Here is a 16957-nt window from a genome sequence, read left to right as displayed (position 1 = left end):
TTGGTCAACAGAAGCTGGGCAGATTGCACTGTTAGAAATAAAGGTACTGCGCAGGTACATTTCACATTCATCAAGGTAGAAACAGTGTAAACGTGGCCTCAAAGGTACAACAGTGGTTTAAGGTCCAATTGTGAAGCTTAAATAAGTTTCCAGGTGTAAATATTTGTACCTTTTCATAAAACAGAACAATAAAATAAAAAGTCTGGAGACGAGACGGGGTGTGTGGAGACAATACAGCTTAAAAAATATAATTTCAGTGGATTCTGGTACAGTTATGTTCCCTGGTACTGAGGTGTACCTTTGATGGTACCACCCTAGGGAGAAGAGGGGTCCTGCCCGAGTGACAGTTTTGTACCTTTTTGATCTGAGTGTGGGATAGTGTAATATAAGCTAACAAACCAACTCTTGGAAATGGTCCATTGTGTCCATTTCAGTAAATAAAGTTTGGAAAGCATTTCACTGAACTAAACAGTGTTTTGCAAGAAGAATGATTCAGCCACACCATTTATTAGCGGCAGGTACGAGAAACAAAGTGAAAATCTGAAAAGTTTAATCAATTAATTTATTGTACAATTCTATGAGTATAAACTGTTAGGGGCTATTTCCACGGTTCGCTTCTGATGCCCCCAAAAGGCAGAAAAACATATGCAAAGTAAAGAAAGACAGGATTATTCAATGAGAGGGTTTAACAAGTTTACTAAAGCCAAGCTGAGATGTTAAGATTTGAATAATGACACCAATTCCACACCTTCGATGAATGAAATGGAACAGCATTTTTAGATGAAGCCTACAGGATCAGTGTGGACAAAATCATACATACAACACTCCAGGTTGTCATTCCACATTTTAATGTAGATCAGCATGAGTGGTATATAGGTGCTTAAACGTTTTAATCGTTGATAGGTTTAGATATACAGTCCTTAAAGTCCTAAAAGGCTTTGAAGTGGAGAGTCGAATGCCAGACGAATACGCTGTTCAGGCGCCTGATGAGTAGCAACGGTGAATGTGAGGTGGACTTTGTATTTAAGCACACATGTTTGTTTTAAAAATTCAAAAATACAGATAGAAGAAAAGGAGACTATGCAATGGTACAAACAGCTCCAAGCTTGTAATGGTACACTGTAAAGCACAGAAGAAAGTCCTAAACCTACAAAACAGATCACCCACAAATTCTCTGAATCAATGAACCAATTAGGCAAAAAGGTTTTGACTTCAATTTTATCCGTAACGAAACTCGTCGTGCTCGGCTGCACGCTGAACATTTTTGTTGGAGTCACAAAAAAAAAAACAAAAAAAGAAGAACTCATTTCTGTGCCATAAAAAGCACTCTTCTACAACTGCCTAACACAAAATGTAGTTCAGGGTTTTCCAGACAGATTCACACACATGTACTATTACAAAAAAAGGCTTGCCTGCTTCGATTTAATTCACACCTCCACACTCAGTCATACAGCATAAACCGCCTGGGTGGCAAAAATGGTCAGAAGTCTTAATGGTGATGGAAAGTTGGAGATTAAGGAATACTCCAGTATTTTTCAACCCAATCTCTAGCTGCTGCATCTGCAGCATACAGTTCACCACCAGACAATACTTTTGACTGGTTTCCTTTCATTTGGTAAAAAACAGAAAAGCCTTTGACTTGAAACTCACTGCTATTCAAAGTCAATGGAGAAGCACTTGCCCACTGGCTTTTATTATAAGTGGGTTTTGAGTCAGCAGGTTTTATGTTCTTTTCTGAATGCAAGGAAAAGTGTTTAAAGCATGGTCTGTGGTCAGCTATGTGGCAGATGCACATCATAAGGATGCAAGAGTGCAACTGTATTACACAGACAGAAAAACAGGCCCTATCGTTAGAAGTCGGGAGATTATGAGTTCAGTCCCCAGCGATGCCACAGCCATTCGCGTTCAAAAGGGTGTGAAGAATGTAAGAGAACTGGCAGTTAGCCTTCTCCTCCAAGCATGTTCATCTGTCCAATGATGCTTTAGCGGCAGAAAAGATGCAGTGTGGCACAAGCTAGTCTTCACCCTCCTAGCTTGGTAGCATCATGTGATGGGGGGAAACCTGGCTTGAGAAAGGAACTGGTTACGACTAAACAGGGGAGAAAATGGCATAAAAATTCCAAAATTCATGTGCATCAAAATTAAAAGATGTGTCGCCAACATGTTGCTGCGCCTCTTCGAAGGGTCTTGCATTTGTTGTCTCAAATGGCTGAGATTTTTATCTGGTTTGTGTATTTTGGGGCCTATTTTTGTTAAACAAAATCCAACTGAATCTTGATCTCCGTCAAATCACACCAAAATATGTGCATCACCACACCCCTAGAGATTAGGCTGAAAGAGGCTGGATTACTCCTTTGAACATGTATTTTCAGTGCCGCTCAGTAGTCGATGTTGTTTTGTGGTTGAAAGAAGACAAGTTGACTCTGCTAAGAAGGCTGAGTGTCTGGCAAGCAAGCTGCTTTTTCGAAAACTGACTGGTTGGCTTTAATTGTCCCACCTGCTTTTCTTGCGTTTCGGTGGATCTGGAACAGCAAAGCTGTCCTCCCCTCCTCTATGTGACCCCGCCCTATCTCCGCCCCTTTCTCCCCTCCAATCGTCTCTCTCAGACCGGCCGTCTCGGTCCCGCCGGCTGCCGCCATCTCCGTTGCGGCTGTCGCTATGGCGATCCCTGTCGCTGTGGCGGTCTCTATCGCTGTACCGATCACGGTCCCTGTCTCTGTCCCTGTCCCGGTCACGGTCCCTGTCCCTGTCCCTATCTCGGTCACGGTCCCTGTCCCTGTCCCGGTCCCCAGAGCCGTGCCTGTCGCTGTGGCGATGGTGACCATCTCCATAGCGACCCCTGTCATCGCTACGGGAACCGTCTCCGGATCTAGTGGAGGAGTGAGAGTCTGAAATAGAGCTCAGGGTGCCGGCGCTGCTGAAGCCAGACATTTTAGTGCCCGAGCTGAGGGCTAGAGGAGGTGGCATGGAGGAGTACAAAGAGATGGATGAAGAGGAGGATGATGATGTCATGTGGGATCTTTCCTGTCCTTCTGGAGTTCCTGAGGGCAGAGAGCTCAGACTTCCTGCACTGGTCCAGCCTGTAGAGCTGCTGGAGTGCGTGCTGAGCTTGGGAGGGTTGCCAGATGCTGCCACAAAATGGTTCTTGTACTGAGCCTAAGGAACAGAGAGACGTTTTAGAGGCAGGCACAAGTCACTAGGCTTTGATAAAGATTAAGGGAAAACAACAATTTGGTCTCTTAACTGATGTGGCATAGTGGAACTAGGAACTAACAAGATAAAAAGAGTGATTTTGATTTCAGCTTCACTTTAAACCTTCGGTTTTTGGATCATGAGCCAAGAGAGGAGATAGAGGAGATAGAAGAGACGGTGGGAGGAAAGAGAGAGAAAGTAGAGATAAACAATGTGTGTCTGAGGGCATGTTGTTACCTGAAAGGCTTGCTTCAAGGCAGACATGCGGTCTCCCATAGCCCCAGTAGAAGGTTTGTAGGCCTCATAGTTACCAAGTGCAGTACTACTGCTGCTCTCCTGCATTTACAGAAGAGTCAAATGCATAGTAAGCAAAATCATATTACAAACATGGACCACAACATGCACACTGTATTCATATATATTTTAAAGGGGCATCACAGCCTAAAACCAGAATGCAATACATTATTTGTCATGTTATGAAACTGTCACCTTGGGAAATCTTGACTGCTAGTGCAGCAACTGATAATGAAATACATAAATATACATGTGATATCAATATCAGCCATCTAAACATTTCAACCAGCCCTCCCTCGAGCATCAGTTGTACTTTTTCTAAAAAAACTGCTCCAACCTTCAAGACACTTGTTCAAGAACTTGTTTTTAAACTGGAATCTCTCACTCTAGAGGCTACTATGGCACCATTATAAGAGTTTACAACAGATACACTCTCAGAAAAAAGGTACTGTAGTGTCACTGGGGTGGTAACCTCAAGGGTCTTTAGTACTTTTATACTTAGGGAAAGTAATTATACCATATTTAACTAAATTTACTTTTTAAAATTGGTTTGACTCAACACACTCTTTCTTGACTCCATGCTTTTTTATTGTATTGCTCTACTTTAACACATTAGGTCATATACAAATATGCACCTTTCCCTAAAAGCACACAGTTGGACTTTAAGACCACTGTTGTACCTTTGAGGGTACATTTACAGTCATTGTACCTTGGTAAACAAAACGTACCTGCACAGTACCTTTTTTCTGACATTGTATAGTAATGGGTAAAATTTTGAGCGCCCCTCAAAGTCAAGTGAATCACTCTCGACTTGTTTGTTAGATAATCACATATCACACTGACCGAACTGCCACTAGAACCAGACAAAAGAGGTCAAACTTAACGTATACCATACGTTTTACTGGATGATTTAACATATTAAAATTAAATCCTAAAATAATTATTATACATAATTGGATGGATGAATAAAAAAATAGGGCTTCTATGGTGATGATCTCACAAAGATAGCTGCGCTGACCAAGAAATTGCGATTACTTTGACGCTCACAAGTACTTAAACCTTAACAAACTCACTGAGGATTCAGAGCCAAGGCCGGGTCTCTCTCTGTAGCCCAGACCTCCACCTCCGATGTTCAGCTTCTTCCCTTTTCCTCCCTTAAATCTGGACTTCCTGAACCAGGAGTTCTGGAATAAGATAACAGACCAATGTCATAAATTATGTTAATTAACACATTTTGTGTCACGTTTTGTGTTAAAGGAACATAACATGTATGCTAAGATGTGCTACAGGTGTTATTTACACCTGTTGAGCTTTGTTTAGATGTTTATTGACAGCTTACACATTTCAGTGCAGAACAAACTAACGCCATTTCTGATTTAGAGAACAGATTTCATGTTTAAAAGAAAATACACAATAACTCATTATCATATATTATCTGTTCTAGAGGAGATCAGTGGAATAAACAGACATGTAACTGAGTTAATAGGGAATAGAACTGACACACCTGCATGGCCAAATCCATCAGTTCCTTGGATACGCTCTGATTGGCTCCCTCTAAATTCCGAACAAGGTCACCAGCAAATGAGGTGTCTTTGTTTGTGAGCAGTGTGTAGGCCACACCCTTCTCTCCTGCACGACCTGTTCGGCCAATCCGATGTGTGTGTGTGTCAATGTCTCGGGCAACGTCATAGTTCACGACCGTACGAATAGAGGGAATATCCAACCCACGAGCTGGAATAGGAAGAATAATACAGAACGATTAAATATTAAAACAGTAATATTGGGGGGGTGGGGGGGGGTAACATGACAGACTGACAGACTAAAAAGACATTAATTCGGAAAGACGAGACGGCAAGACAATAATAATAAACAACAGACCATGTGGTAAAACACTCTGTAAACAGACAACGAAGCCTTTAAAAAGTAGTTGTTTCAAATATAACACACTTCAATAAAACGCATATAAGTGTGTTTTTAATCAGGCTTTTTTCATTCTTTCCCTTACATTTATTTATTTATTTACTTTTAAAATTAATTTATTAAGTATTTATTTTAAAAAGACCCTAACACACAAATACAACTGACTCACCTGCAACATCAGTGGCCACCAGTACGGGTAGGTTTTTCTTCTTGAAGTCACTGATGACCTTGTTCCTTTCGCTCTGGTCCATGTCTCCATGCAGCAGACCCAAGCTGTAGCCCTCCTGCTGCAGATTGGTTGCCAACTCCTCACAGTTTGCCTTCTTAGTGACGAAGATCAGCACGGAGCCGGATGAAGTGAACTCCACCAGCCTGCGGGTCAGCCAGACCCACTTATCTGACCCAGTCGGCAACACCTCCACCAGCTGGGTCACGTCTTCATTCGCCTGAGACAGAGGGATAGAAGCAAGCTCAAAGAGTGTGACCACATCAAATAAAGAGAATTGGTTCCCATTTTAAGGATTTTTTTGGCAAAGAAAATCTGATTTATGCTACTTCCCCTGTACAGCACTTACCAAGACGTGTCTGGTTTACAAAGTTTGCTTCTTTGGTTTTTTCCTGTGTGGTTTCCAACACTATGATGTTACTGTTACCCGTAAAAATGGACAGATGTACATTACCAAGCTGAAAACAGTAGCAGGAGCCATTTTTAAATCCACTTTTGTTCATTTTTACACATTTTTCACACAGTGTCAGAAGAAACCACATAAGCAAGACTTAAGATTAAGACTGAGATTAAAGCTGGGCCTACACTACGTGATTTTTAGCCCGATTCGCCCCCTCTGACAAATTTCCACAACCTGAAGCAGTTTTCCAGTGCGGGAGCTCAGCCAAGCAACTGATGACATGCATGATCTGGTAGCCTTCCAGTCGAGCTTCAGAGCCAGCTTCTGATATTTTCACGTGTGATTTGTACGACTAAAAACGTTCATGAGTCCTGCAGTGCAAGATGGACAGTAATGTAACTGGTATAGTGACTCAGGCAACAGCCAATGAGAGAGCCAACAGGGAGGAAGACCGCAGTGATAGAGGAGCTTGTTGAACACAGGAAAACGTCACTCTCGTTACAATTTCAAGTCAGCTGCCAGTTTGTAGTAAAATATTTCTCCAGCTCTCACTGCGATATCAGCGAGTCTCAACCATGTATTCATCCTCAGCTTGCGTTCTTGCTTCTTGTGTGTGCACAGAAGCACAAATAGGTCTGGTCCAGTTTTGCTTTGTTTGTATCACATGGTAACATCGAGATTTAGAGGTTTGACTGCTTTTTTGCAGCTGAAACTTGTTAAGTGTGGCGTCCTTTTTCCCTTAACGTTCAAGTGTGTGCATCCTCAAGACAAAAAAAAGACAAGACTCTTGTAAAAGAGTGTGTGCTGTTCTCCGTTTTTTAAGGTTTTACAAGTTAAAGGTTTGAAGATTGAGGCATGTAGTTTGCAATGTGATTACTTATAGACATACACTTCCATTACTTGCTAGCCACATTAGCCTCGTAGCTCCAGTGCAAAACTAAAGAAGCAAACTTCAGACACCAACCCTGCCTTGGCTGATCGACTACATCTGGGCGAAGGTGTAAACCGTGCAGAAGTGATTTTATGACAAACTATTCTTTTAAGAAACACCCTTTATATCTATCACTCCCAGTTCTCCATATTTTCAGGTAGTCCTATGATGATTAGTGAAGACGCTGTGCTAAATAAAGTGGGAACCTGACGCACCTCTCCAATGTCTCCCTGTACGACGCGAATGGGGTCAGTGAGAATATCCCGCGCCAGCTTCTCAATCTTCTTTCTGAAGGTGGCACTGAACAGCAGAGCTGAGAGAAAGAGTGAGAAAATGAAGGTAACAGAGTAAACAAAACGTACCTGCACCCTTATTTATTGACACACTTACACAACGTTCACTTACTCTGTCTGTCAGGCCTAACGTGACTCGCGATGGATCGCACCTGATACTCTGGAAGAAAACGCAAATCAGGGTTCTTACAGTAGGGAAATCACAGTGGCTCAACATTTGCCTTTTAGGGTTTGACTTTGAAACAAACATATTTGCTGGAAGAAAACTGCGCTGGAAGACTCAACAGCGCTTACCAAAGCCCATATCAAACATGCGGTCAGCCTCATCAAACACCAGGTAGGTCACTCTCTGAAGTGATGTGGCCTTCTTCTTCACATGGTCAATCAGACGACCCTGTGGTTGTGCGAAATATTAGAAAATATGTCTGATTAAACTCATTTTCTTAATGATTCTTGTCCAAATATCCTGTCAAAACTAAACATTTCTATGAAACACATTTACCAGGTGTAGCATGTTCTTTCAATGTTATGCTATTTTCTGCTAATCCCAGTTTTATTTAACTGTTTTACTGTTTTAAATACAGTGTAAAGCACTTTTATCTGCATTAATGAAGTGTGCTATGTACACAATGCAGCTACAACTATTATTCTTATCATTAGAAATAATTATGCTATTATAACCACATAGACACATCAAGAATCTGTGTTATCTGATTTTAATACATAAATATCAGAAAATCCAAACGTGCATCTGCCATGACCTCAATTGAGATTATGCTGCCAAGAATAACAAAGGGTCCTTACCGGGGTGCAAACCACGATTTCAGCCCCCTCCTGTAGAGCCTTGGCCTGTTCCCACATACTGCCCCCTCCATACACAGCCACTGAGCGCAGGCCGTACACCTTCCCGAAGCGCTTACACTCCGCATGGATCTGCACACAAACACACACAGTTAATCACACCTCCTAGGAAGATGAAAAGATGAGCTCTAACCCAGCTCTTCAGCCACATGTCGTGTGTATGCTGTCATTCCCTTTTTCATTTTTAATGTAGCTTTACTGTGGATCCTTCTTCCCTTTCTAATGTGCTGTCTGCCCCAGTTCCCCCCTCAAAAAATAATCCTTAATCAGAAGGAATAAACAGGTATCGTCATTCTTAGTTAAGTGGCTTAGCAGCAACTCCATTAGAAGTTATTAAAGTACTGTAATACTTGTAAAGTATAATGCATAAAACTATGGAAAACAGACTTTCAGGTGAAATATAAGAGTAAACCTGGGTGTATAATAGCAAATAACTGATAAATTATGAAACCGCCACTAGCTTTCTACTATAGTTCCAGAATATACCTCAAGTGTGTACATACACTCAATCTGATCATAAATCAGATTCCTGCAGTCTGATTATTCAAACGGTCATGTAAACAGCATAATATGATTTCCTAGATCAGAGTAAGGTCTAGAAATCTGATAAAGAGAGCTGGATTTTAGCTCAGTAATCAGATTTCTCTGTGCATGTAAACTCTTACTCTGATTTCTTTCTCAGTCTGCGCATGTGCGAAACAAACAGCGGTACAAGAAATAAACAGTGTTGCCGCGAGACACAACAAAACACTTTTGGAGCGACGCTGAAACCAAATACATGCTTGACGAAATGAAGGATTTAAATGTTCTTCATCTTACAGATACATGGTTATATTCTCAGGTAAAGTGGGGCGACGTTTTAGAAAAAAAAAGCAGCAACATGAAGTTTGAGTTTTACATTAGGTTTACGTCACGTTGCAATGCAGAAATCTGATTACTGTCTGACTCATGTAGACCTGGAGTTTCACCATACATGCACATGCTCAAGTGCATGTAAACGTGTTGATCTAATTACTGACATCATCTGATTTTTTGCAGTTTTTGGATTATTAAGTGCATGTAAGCGCACTCATTGTTGTCCATGGAGGCAAAAATATGCAAATGAGCCCTCTAACCAATCACAATAATTTTTTTTTCCCCACTGTGTGCTTTGAGCAGTCTGCCCAATCACAGCTCCAGATGTGTTTCTGTGGGTTTTGGGCAAAATAACTAAGCTAAGCCTTTTAAAGTCAATCAAGTCAGATTACTGATTCATCAATGCGCTTTTAATATCCTGCAAGGTGTCTCTCGTATGTAGAAACAGAATCCTGGTACTAGTATCTGGCCCATATTGTGGAGTCCTAGTTTCTACATACAGGTGCGGGTTCACCTTACTGTGATGTTACCTTGGTAACAGACAACACTGTTCGCAAATTTCACATCATGCAATCAGAGTGGCTTTCGAGCCACAGCTGAAAGCTGCTCAGTCAGTGCCTTCTCTCTCTCTCTCTGACATTCATGTCATCCACCCTCCTCTCCTTTCATCTTTCTCTACCATATGGTTAAAGTGTGGAAGCCTACAGAGCCTACAGTGGAAAAGAGACTACTGTCTCCCTCCCAGCCCCCATCCTTCTGTGTCGTACCTGCTGACAGAGCTCTCTGGTGGGGCAGACGATCACTGCGATGGGTCCCTCTCCCTGTTCCAGCTCTTTCTGATCCATGATGTGCACCAGCATCGGCCAGATGAAGGCGGCAGTCTTTCCGCTGCCGGTTTTAGCGATGCCGATCATGTCCCTGCCACTGAGGGCAATAGGAACACCCTAAAGTAGAGAGAGAAAGCTAAGACACGGGCAGTCCAATAGTGTTAACCTATCTGCCTATCATAGCTTTGCGTCCTGGAGAACTGACTGGTGACAAAGAACAACAACATGCATGAATCATGTTCAGTGTTCAAGTGATGTTTACAAGTGATTCAATGATTCTCTCTCATACAGCTCTACAGATACACAACCGCAAACCCAATATATTCATTAGGAAAGCAGGACAACCAAGCATCAAAATCTAATCACAAATCTATCACAACAAAATAAACTGTGATTAAAATGACATTTATTTCCCTTAACTTTCCTGTGCCAGTCAGCACAGACACGTTTGTAAAGACTGAAAGCAGTCTGTACAAGAGATTTATAATCTTTGCTCATCGTAAGGATCAAGAGGAGATACAAAACCCAAGAACGTCTCCACTACAGCTTAGACATCACTTTAAAACAAGATTTCCTACTTCAAATGAAGAATACAACAAAACTACCGAAGCAAAACGGAAAGTCACTGTGAGCACATCTGATGCCATCTGTAGGCTCAGGATTCGAAATGATGAAAAAAATTCACCCATGAAAGAGTCTCTAAAAACTATAACGTAATTCACTGCCTCGAATGACCAGTCGTCCTCTGTTGTCGAGGACATAGGATTTCATGGCACAGTCAGTAGCCTACACACTGTAATGATTTTGGTATGTAAACTGTTTTTATTCAGCAATTATTTTATTTAATTTTTTACTGTATTTTAGACAGCTCACGTTGTTTTACTATAAGATTACAATAACAAACATTTTTATTACTTGGTAGTCTTTCATGTTTAGTAAATTTGTTCAAAAGTATAAATAAAACGTCCATTTTTCCAGATTTTCTTTTCAGTGCATCACTAATATTTTCAGTTATAACATATAAAACATCACAAAAAAGGTTTTGTACTATGGGATAAATAGGTATTATGATTACGTTATCAGACACAGCATTTTTACAATTTTATTTGTATTTTACCTATTTTGATTATTTGTACTTTATCTTTTACTTCTTTTTTTATCTCTCAAAATTTCCTTCTGGAAATAAAAAAAGTTCTGTTTTTCTATTTGCGGGTGTATTTTGTGTACAGTGGCTCACCTGGCACTGGATGGGTGTAGGCTGGGTGTACTCAGACTTACGAATCTGGTTCATAAGCTGCTCATCAAAGCCAAAGTGGGCAAAACTGGTGCAGGGTTTAGGAGGAGCAGCACCAGACACCTGTTCATCAAACACAGTCAGTGAGATTTCACACACAGCAGCAGGGAAAGAGTGACAGAAGAGACACAAAGCATGCAGCTGTGTGTGTGCAAGAGGAAAAAAATGGAAAGCCACTAACCCTCAGGTTGAGTTTCTGCCTCAGTTCCACCACTTGTGCTCCAGTCAGGCTGTTGAGCTCCTCGTGCTCAATGTAGAAGTTCTTTTCGAAAGGCGAGTAGTCAATCTAGAAGAGAATCACACAACAGTCAGATGGTCCTTTAAACCTCTTTCTGTGTTGCTTATGGCCAGTAACTCAAGAGAGCACAAGTATCAATTCACTAATATTGAGAGTTCAATTCGTACAAATAACTTGTTGAAGGGCAATTACACTGATTTTTAAAATTTTCAGTATAGTTCTATGGTTAAGAGTGCTCTATTCTAGAGAATCTTACTGAGTCAGAATTGTTCACAGTGGAGGCGATAGGAACCTGATGCCTGAGACACTGTTCTACAATAGTTTTGTGAGAAGGTTTTAGTCCAAAACAGATTTTTTAAAAGCAATTCACAGTGGAGAAGTACATGCAGGGTATTGTATGGTAAATTGGTACCCAAACAAAATCTGTTTTTCTAATTTTACCACTAACATTACGTATAAACATGTTATGTGTAGACAGGTGTGGGTTCACTGGTGGTTTTGGAAAGTAAATAAAATGGCTATATTTGCATTGCAGACATTGCAACCCCTGGTTCCTATCACCACCACTGTAAAGACATCTGAGTCTGTAAGTTTCTCTACAATGAACCATTTCACAACAAACCAAAAACAACAAAAAATTCTAAAAATCTAGTGGAGTTCCCTTTAACATCACATAAATTCCTGATATAGAAAAGACAGTGTTAAAATACACTAATAAAAAATAAAAAAAAACACTACTATATATTGATATAATATTTGTAAGCTTCTCATATTCTTTCATGACACTAAAATTAAACTACATAAATATAAAATTAGCACCAGCACTACAGAATTGTTTTACTTCTGCTGTGACCCTTTTAAAAAGAACCTAACTGCGCACGGTTACAGTAATTATTCAAATTTGGAACAGTGTGATTATCATTAGGTTTCATGCCTTGGTACATCATTCAAACCGGGTATGTGGCTGTCCCATTAAAGAGCTCGGAGTCACTCAAATACAGGCCCTTACGGTGGTGCACACTGCATAACAGTGTTTTACAGTGGAGACTAAGTACCTCAGTGTGGTCAATAGGAGGCAGAGGCATGATGATCTTTTTGGTGGTAGGAGCAATCGGGTTGCCATCACTATCGTAGTCCACGTTCTCCTCCTCTTCCTCCTGGGTCAGCCCTGCTGTCGGGTTCTCCGCCATGTAACGAAAATAAGCCTCCTGCACAAAACAAAGAAAACCATGTCAGAAACATCTGAATGCATACAGTATAGGCTGCCCAACACAACCCAGAGCTGCCCAACAGATGAACTGAACTACTCAGGTCTGAAAAATATCACAGAAGATTGTCCCACCCTGATGTTTTGCAAAGAAAGGCATATCATTTTGCTGGCATATTAATGGTATTACATAAAAATAGTATTATGCTGAAGAAAATGCCATGTTTGATCTAAAAAGATAGGTTCGCAAAGGTACAACATACAACAATACTTGTAGTAATAATAATTATAATAATAATGATGACATTAACGCATACGTGTGTGTGCATGTGTATGTTTCTGTCCCCAACCACAGAGAGGTCTCAATGGTTTAACCTGCAAAAACGCCCTGTGTAGTGTTACATGGAAAAAAGGACAAAATAAAAAAACGAAACAGTAGGAAAATGAATAGAAGATACAGATCGCCGCAAAGCGGTCGCTGAAGTAGAGGTATGGTGATAGTAACTTCAGGAGGGTCACTCACTTGCTCATCTTCCTCTTCAATGTCATCCCGAATGCCCCTGGAAGAAACAAGCGGAGAAAAAAAAAACTTCCCTGCGACTCGCTCAATCACCCGTGGAAACCCCCTTATTCCACCCAAGCCCCCTTACGTTTATCCCCTTCTACTTGCATTCCATCTCCCATCATCCACACATACCTCCTATTATATAAAGACAACAGCTAATAGATATTTGGCTCTCACTAGTGCTACTTAGCAAAGTTCACACTGGGAAGCGCTAAACTGTCACAGTGCCCTAAAGGAATCATTAGCGAATCTTACTTGACGAGCTTTTTCTCTTTTTCCTTGTCCTCCAGTTTCTTCATATCTTTGGCTGCTTGACTCTGTTGGCGGTTACAAAAAGGAAGAGAGATTAAGCACAAAATAGCGGCGACGTTTCCATTCAAAGGGTTTTTTTTTCATGAAAAACGTTTGTTGATCTGGGCTATGGAAATGCACAACTAAACACAACTTCTTGCCAATACGTTGTGAAAACCGACAATGAAACCTTTTTGTTCTGGAAAAATGACACATTTACACACAAACACAAACAGCCAAGAGCGTTTTTAAAAGGAATGCTGCCACTTTCCAACACTATAGAGAGACACTCAGGGAAGACCACAGCCTTCCTAAACAGAAAGAGCTCAAAGAAATGTGATCTCTCACTCTCACAACAGTTCAAATTACGGATACTAATAATAGCAATAATAATAATAAATAATAGTGACAACACATAAACATACAAAGAAATAAGTAAAACCTATCAGAAGGCTATGGAGAGGTCAGCAAAGTCAAGTTGTAATGGACATGAAATTAGAGATGAAAACGTCAAAAACATTTTTTTTTGTATAAATAAAATCTTTTGCAACAACAGTGCAGAAAAACACATTTTCATTTTATTGCTTGCAGCAGTGAGATATGGTGATTACAGTAGGTCAGGGGTCATCTGTTCTGGTCCACCATGGCACAGTTTGGTGATTTCTCTGCTCATATACGCCTGAACCAACTCAGCAGCTAATAATAGGTTTAATAAGCGCACCAGAGCAGGGAAATCACCCTGAGCTGGAATGAGGACCTCCGCGTCAGAAACAGAAGACCTCTAAAATAGGTGTCAGCAGGGGTCAGTGAGCGGTGTACCGTCTTACCTCCACCTCGGCCATAAATGCGTCGAGGGGGTCGTCTTCGCTGTCCGAGCCGCCGCCGCCTCCTCCTCCTCCTCCTCCAGACTGGAACTGCTGCCTGGTAGGAGAGTTCTCTGCTGGGATGTAGGGCAGGTCTGCGGAGCTCGATTCCTCCTCATCATCCTCAAAATACCTTGAAGAGAACCAGAAAAACACACCCATATCACTCCAAACAACTGGAGCTTTTTCTTTGTTTATACTCTAAACAACTTCCCTCAACAAAAACAGTTTGAAAAGAAGAGCACCAGTGCAGCAGGTTTCTCAGGAGTCTGAGCTGCTGGCTCACTAACCTGAAGTTTGCAACCGGCATGGCTAAAAGAGCATTCAATCAATTTTTCTGCAGAATTCAATCACTAAGATTTAAACATAGACATCCAGAAGGTTTAAAATGCAGCACTGTAAAGACTATAGTGGTGATGGGAACCAGGGGTTGCAATGTCTACAACACATCTACTATCCAAACTGTTTTACTATGTAATGCTGATGACTGTAATGCAAATCTGGAAAAAAAAAAGGTCTTATTTTGCTTTATAACGCTTGTATGTTTTTACCGTGTATAAATATAATTCAGGCCAAAACTGTATCAGAGAACCATCACCAAACAACGTCTCGGGCATCAGTCAACATATTCACGACCATTTCGAACAATAACTTTCTGTGAAGCATTAACTCTTCAGATGCCTGGTTCCTATCACCACTGCTGTGAACAATTCTGACTCATACACTCTTTGAAAGACACGTATTTTCACGCTGAACTGCTCACACAGCTTCATTAACATCGTAATCATTTAATTATGCAGAATTTTTTTTAATCTGTGGAGTTGCCCTTTAATCCAGAGTGGCCATGAGAAGCTCCCCCTCACACCATAAAACAAACACTCCTAAAAATATCCTCACAGTAAGGATGTTTGTACAGCAGAGGCACCACTCACGCATTTTCCTCGTCAAAATTCGCCCGTTTTGTTCCTATTTTGTAGAATCCTGGAAGCTGCTGGTTCTTGCCGTAACCCCCCGCTGACCCAGATGCCCCAAAGGCCGTGTGTGCTTTCTGGGTCAAACGAGGCTCCTCTTTTTTACCCCCAGACAGGGAGAACCCCCCAAATCCAAAGCCTCGCTTGCCTCCCGGACCACCCTTGCTCCAGTTCATGGCTAGAAGCAGTGATATGCAGACAGAGGAGGAACACCTGGGGGGAAGAGGGAGAAGGTTAGAACCACAACCCCTGAACGCTCCGGGAAAAAGTCAGTCTGTTTAGCTGATGTCTGGTTCCTACAGAACAGAGCCTCCGCTCCAGTCCTGCCGGACCCTCTGCTCTGTTTCATGTCTTTCCTGCTCCTGAATCTCAACATTCAGTAACGACCAAATGCTTATTGATCTGAATCTGGACGAGACCACGATTGGCTTCTCATCTGAACTTTGCCGTTCCACCTTAAACGCTGCAGCAGTGACATTCTGGCGCCTCTGAATTCTATCAGCGCTGCACCATTTAAGGTGGAACGGGAAAGTTCGAACAAGAAGCTGGCGAATGAGAGACCACCGTTATGTACTATTTAAGGTGGAACGGGAAAATTCGAACAAGAAGCTGGCGAATAAGAAGCCAATGTTATGTAGCATATAAGGTGGAACGGGAAAATTCGAACAAGAAGCTGGCGAATAAAATGCCACCATGCTGCACTATTTAAGGTAGAACGGGAAATTCTCTGAATCTGTGGATATCAACCCCCAACCAGCTGCTTGGCTAAGTTAGCTGACTCTTTCGAGTCACGCATGGTCACCATAATTATCTGCTTTAATTACAGCTACGAGTCGTTTTCTGACTCTGCTCGTCAATTTTATCTCGTTACCTCGCTTAACTGGCTTGCGCGCTAGCTGCATTAGCATGCTCGCTTGCTAAGTGGCTAACGCAGCGGGGCAGAGCAGCCAGGGCCAAACAGAGAACCGGGGCGCGCCGATCAAAACCCCTACAGAACGCACTGCGAACAAGAAACGATTCAGCCGCGTTTTTCTCCTTATATCGGCGAAACACGCCGCGCTAATTAAAGCTACCTGAAGTGTAAACGGAGCGCAGCAGCTTCACCGCCCCTCGTCGTCCACTCCGCTCTGTTGTGCTCCTACGTCATCTGAAAGCGACACTGGCCGCCGTCCAATTCGCACACTTGTGTACCTGCCTTGGTCTAGAGCCCCTACTTAGTAGGTAGTTCTAGCGCTCTAGCTGCGTAGTTCTTGTATATAAGAGTACCTAGTTAGGAGGTAGTTATGTTCTAGCGCACCTAGATAGTGCATACTTGTTCTGTTCCTGAATGTGTAGTTCGAAGGTATTACGAACGTTACAGGTGTGTTAAAGCAGGAAAGGGAGCAGGGTTGAGAAACACTGTTCTAGAGCACCTAACTAGTGTGTGTTTACTGTGTTCATGATTGTGTGGGTCAAAGGTATACTTACCTAGACGCCGCGTTGGGTCCAGTCAGGCACGTCAACGGCGCCGCCATTTTAGGGCGGTCAACATCGCTGCTGGACTGCGTTCAGTACCGCAGCGACCCACGCTCATGTTTGTGTGATGTTTATAGATACGGTCGTATGGTTAATGAGGCACAGAGAACCTGTTGATGTGATTGTTTTTCCTCTGGTTTTATATTGAGCTTATTTCGTTTAATAGTCTATTCAGAGGATCTTTACTTTATGTAGTAGTTATTTATTTACAATG

The 16957-nt window shown here is 41.8% G+C and overlaps 1 protein-coding gene across 1 annotated transcript; it reads right to left on the bottom strand.

Annotated features, from left to right (window-relative positions):
• Nucleotides 1-676: 676 nt before the first annotated feature.
• ddx42 (DEAD (Asp-Glu-Ala-Asp) box helicase 42) lies at nt 677-16375 on the bottom strand. Its single transcript, XM_036589538.1, has 18 exons — nt 16302-16375; nt 15190-15441; nt 14222-14390; nt 13359-13420; nt 13062-13098; nt 12387-12539; nt 11275-11379; nt 11037-11156; nt 9740-9916; nt 8061-8189; nt 7551-7650; nt 7369-7416; nt 7179-7276; nt 5576-5852; nt 4991-5217; nt 4560-4670; nt 3430-3528; nt 677-3156 (listed from the first exon to the last, which is right to left on the bottom strand). The coding sequence occupies exons 2-18, from the start codon at nt 15402-15404 to the stop codon at nt 2485-2487; spliced, it is 2799 nt and encodes a 932-aa protein (XP_036445431.1). The 5' UTR covers nt 15405-15441; nt 16302-16375; the 3' UTR covers nt 677-2484.
• Nucleotides 16376-16957: the final 582 nt, after the last annotated feature.

This window comes from Colossoma macropomum, unplaced genomic scaffold (assembly GCF_904425465.1).
Source record: "Colossoma macropomum unplaced genomic scaffold, Colossoma_macropomum, whole genome shotgun sequence".
Classification (NCBI taxonomy): Eukaryota; Metazoa; Chordata; class Actinopteri; order Characiformes; family Serrasalmidae; genus Colossoma; species Colossoma macropomum.
The sequence above is the reverse complement of the archived record's forward strand: the minus strand, read 5'-3'. Positions and strand labels throughout refer to the sequence as shown.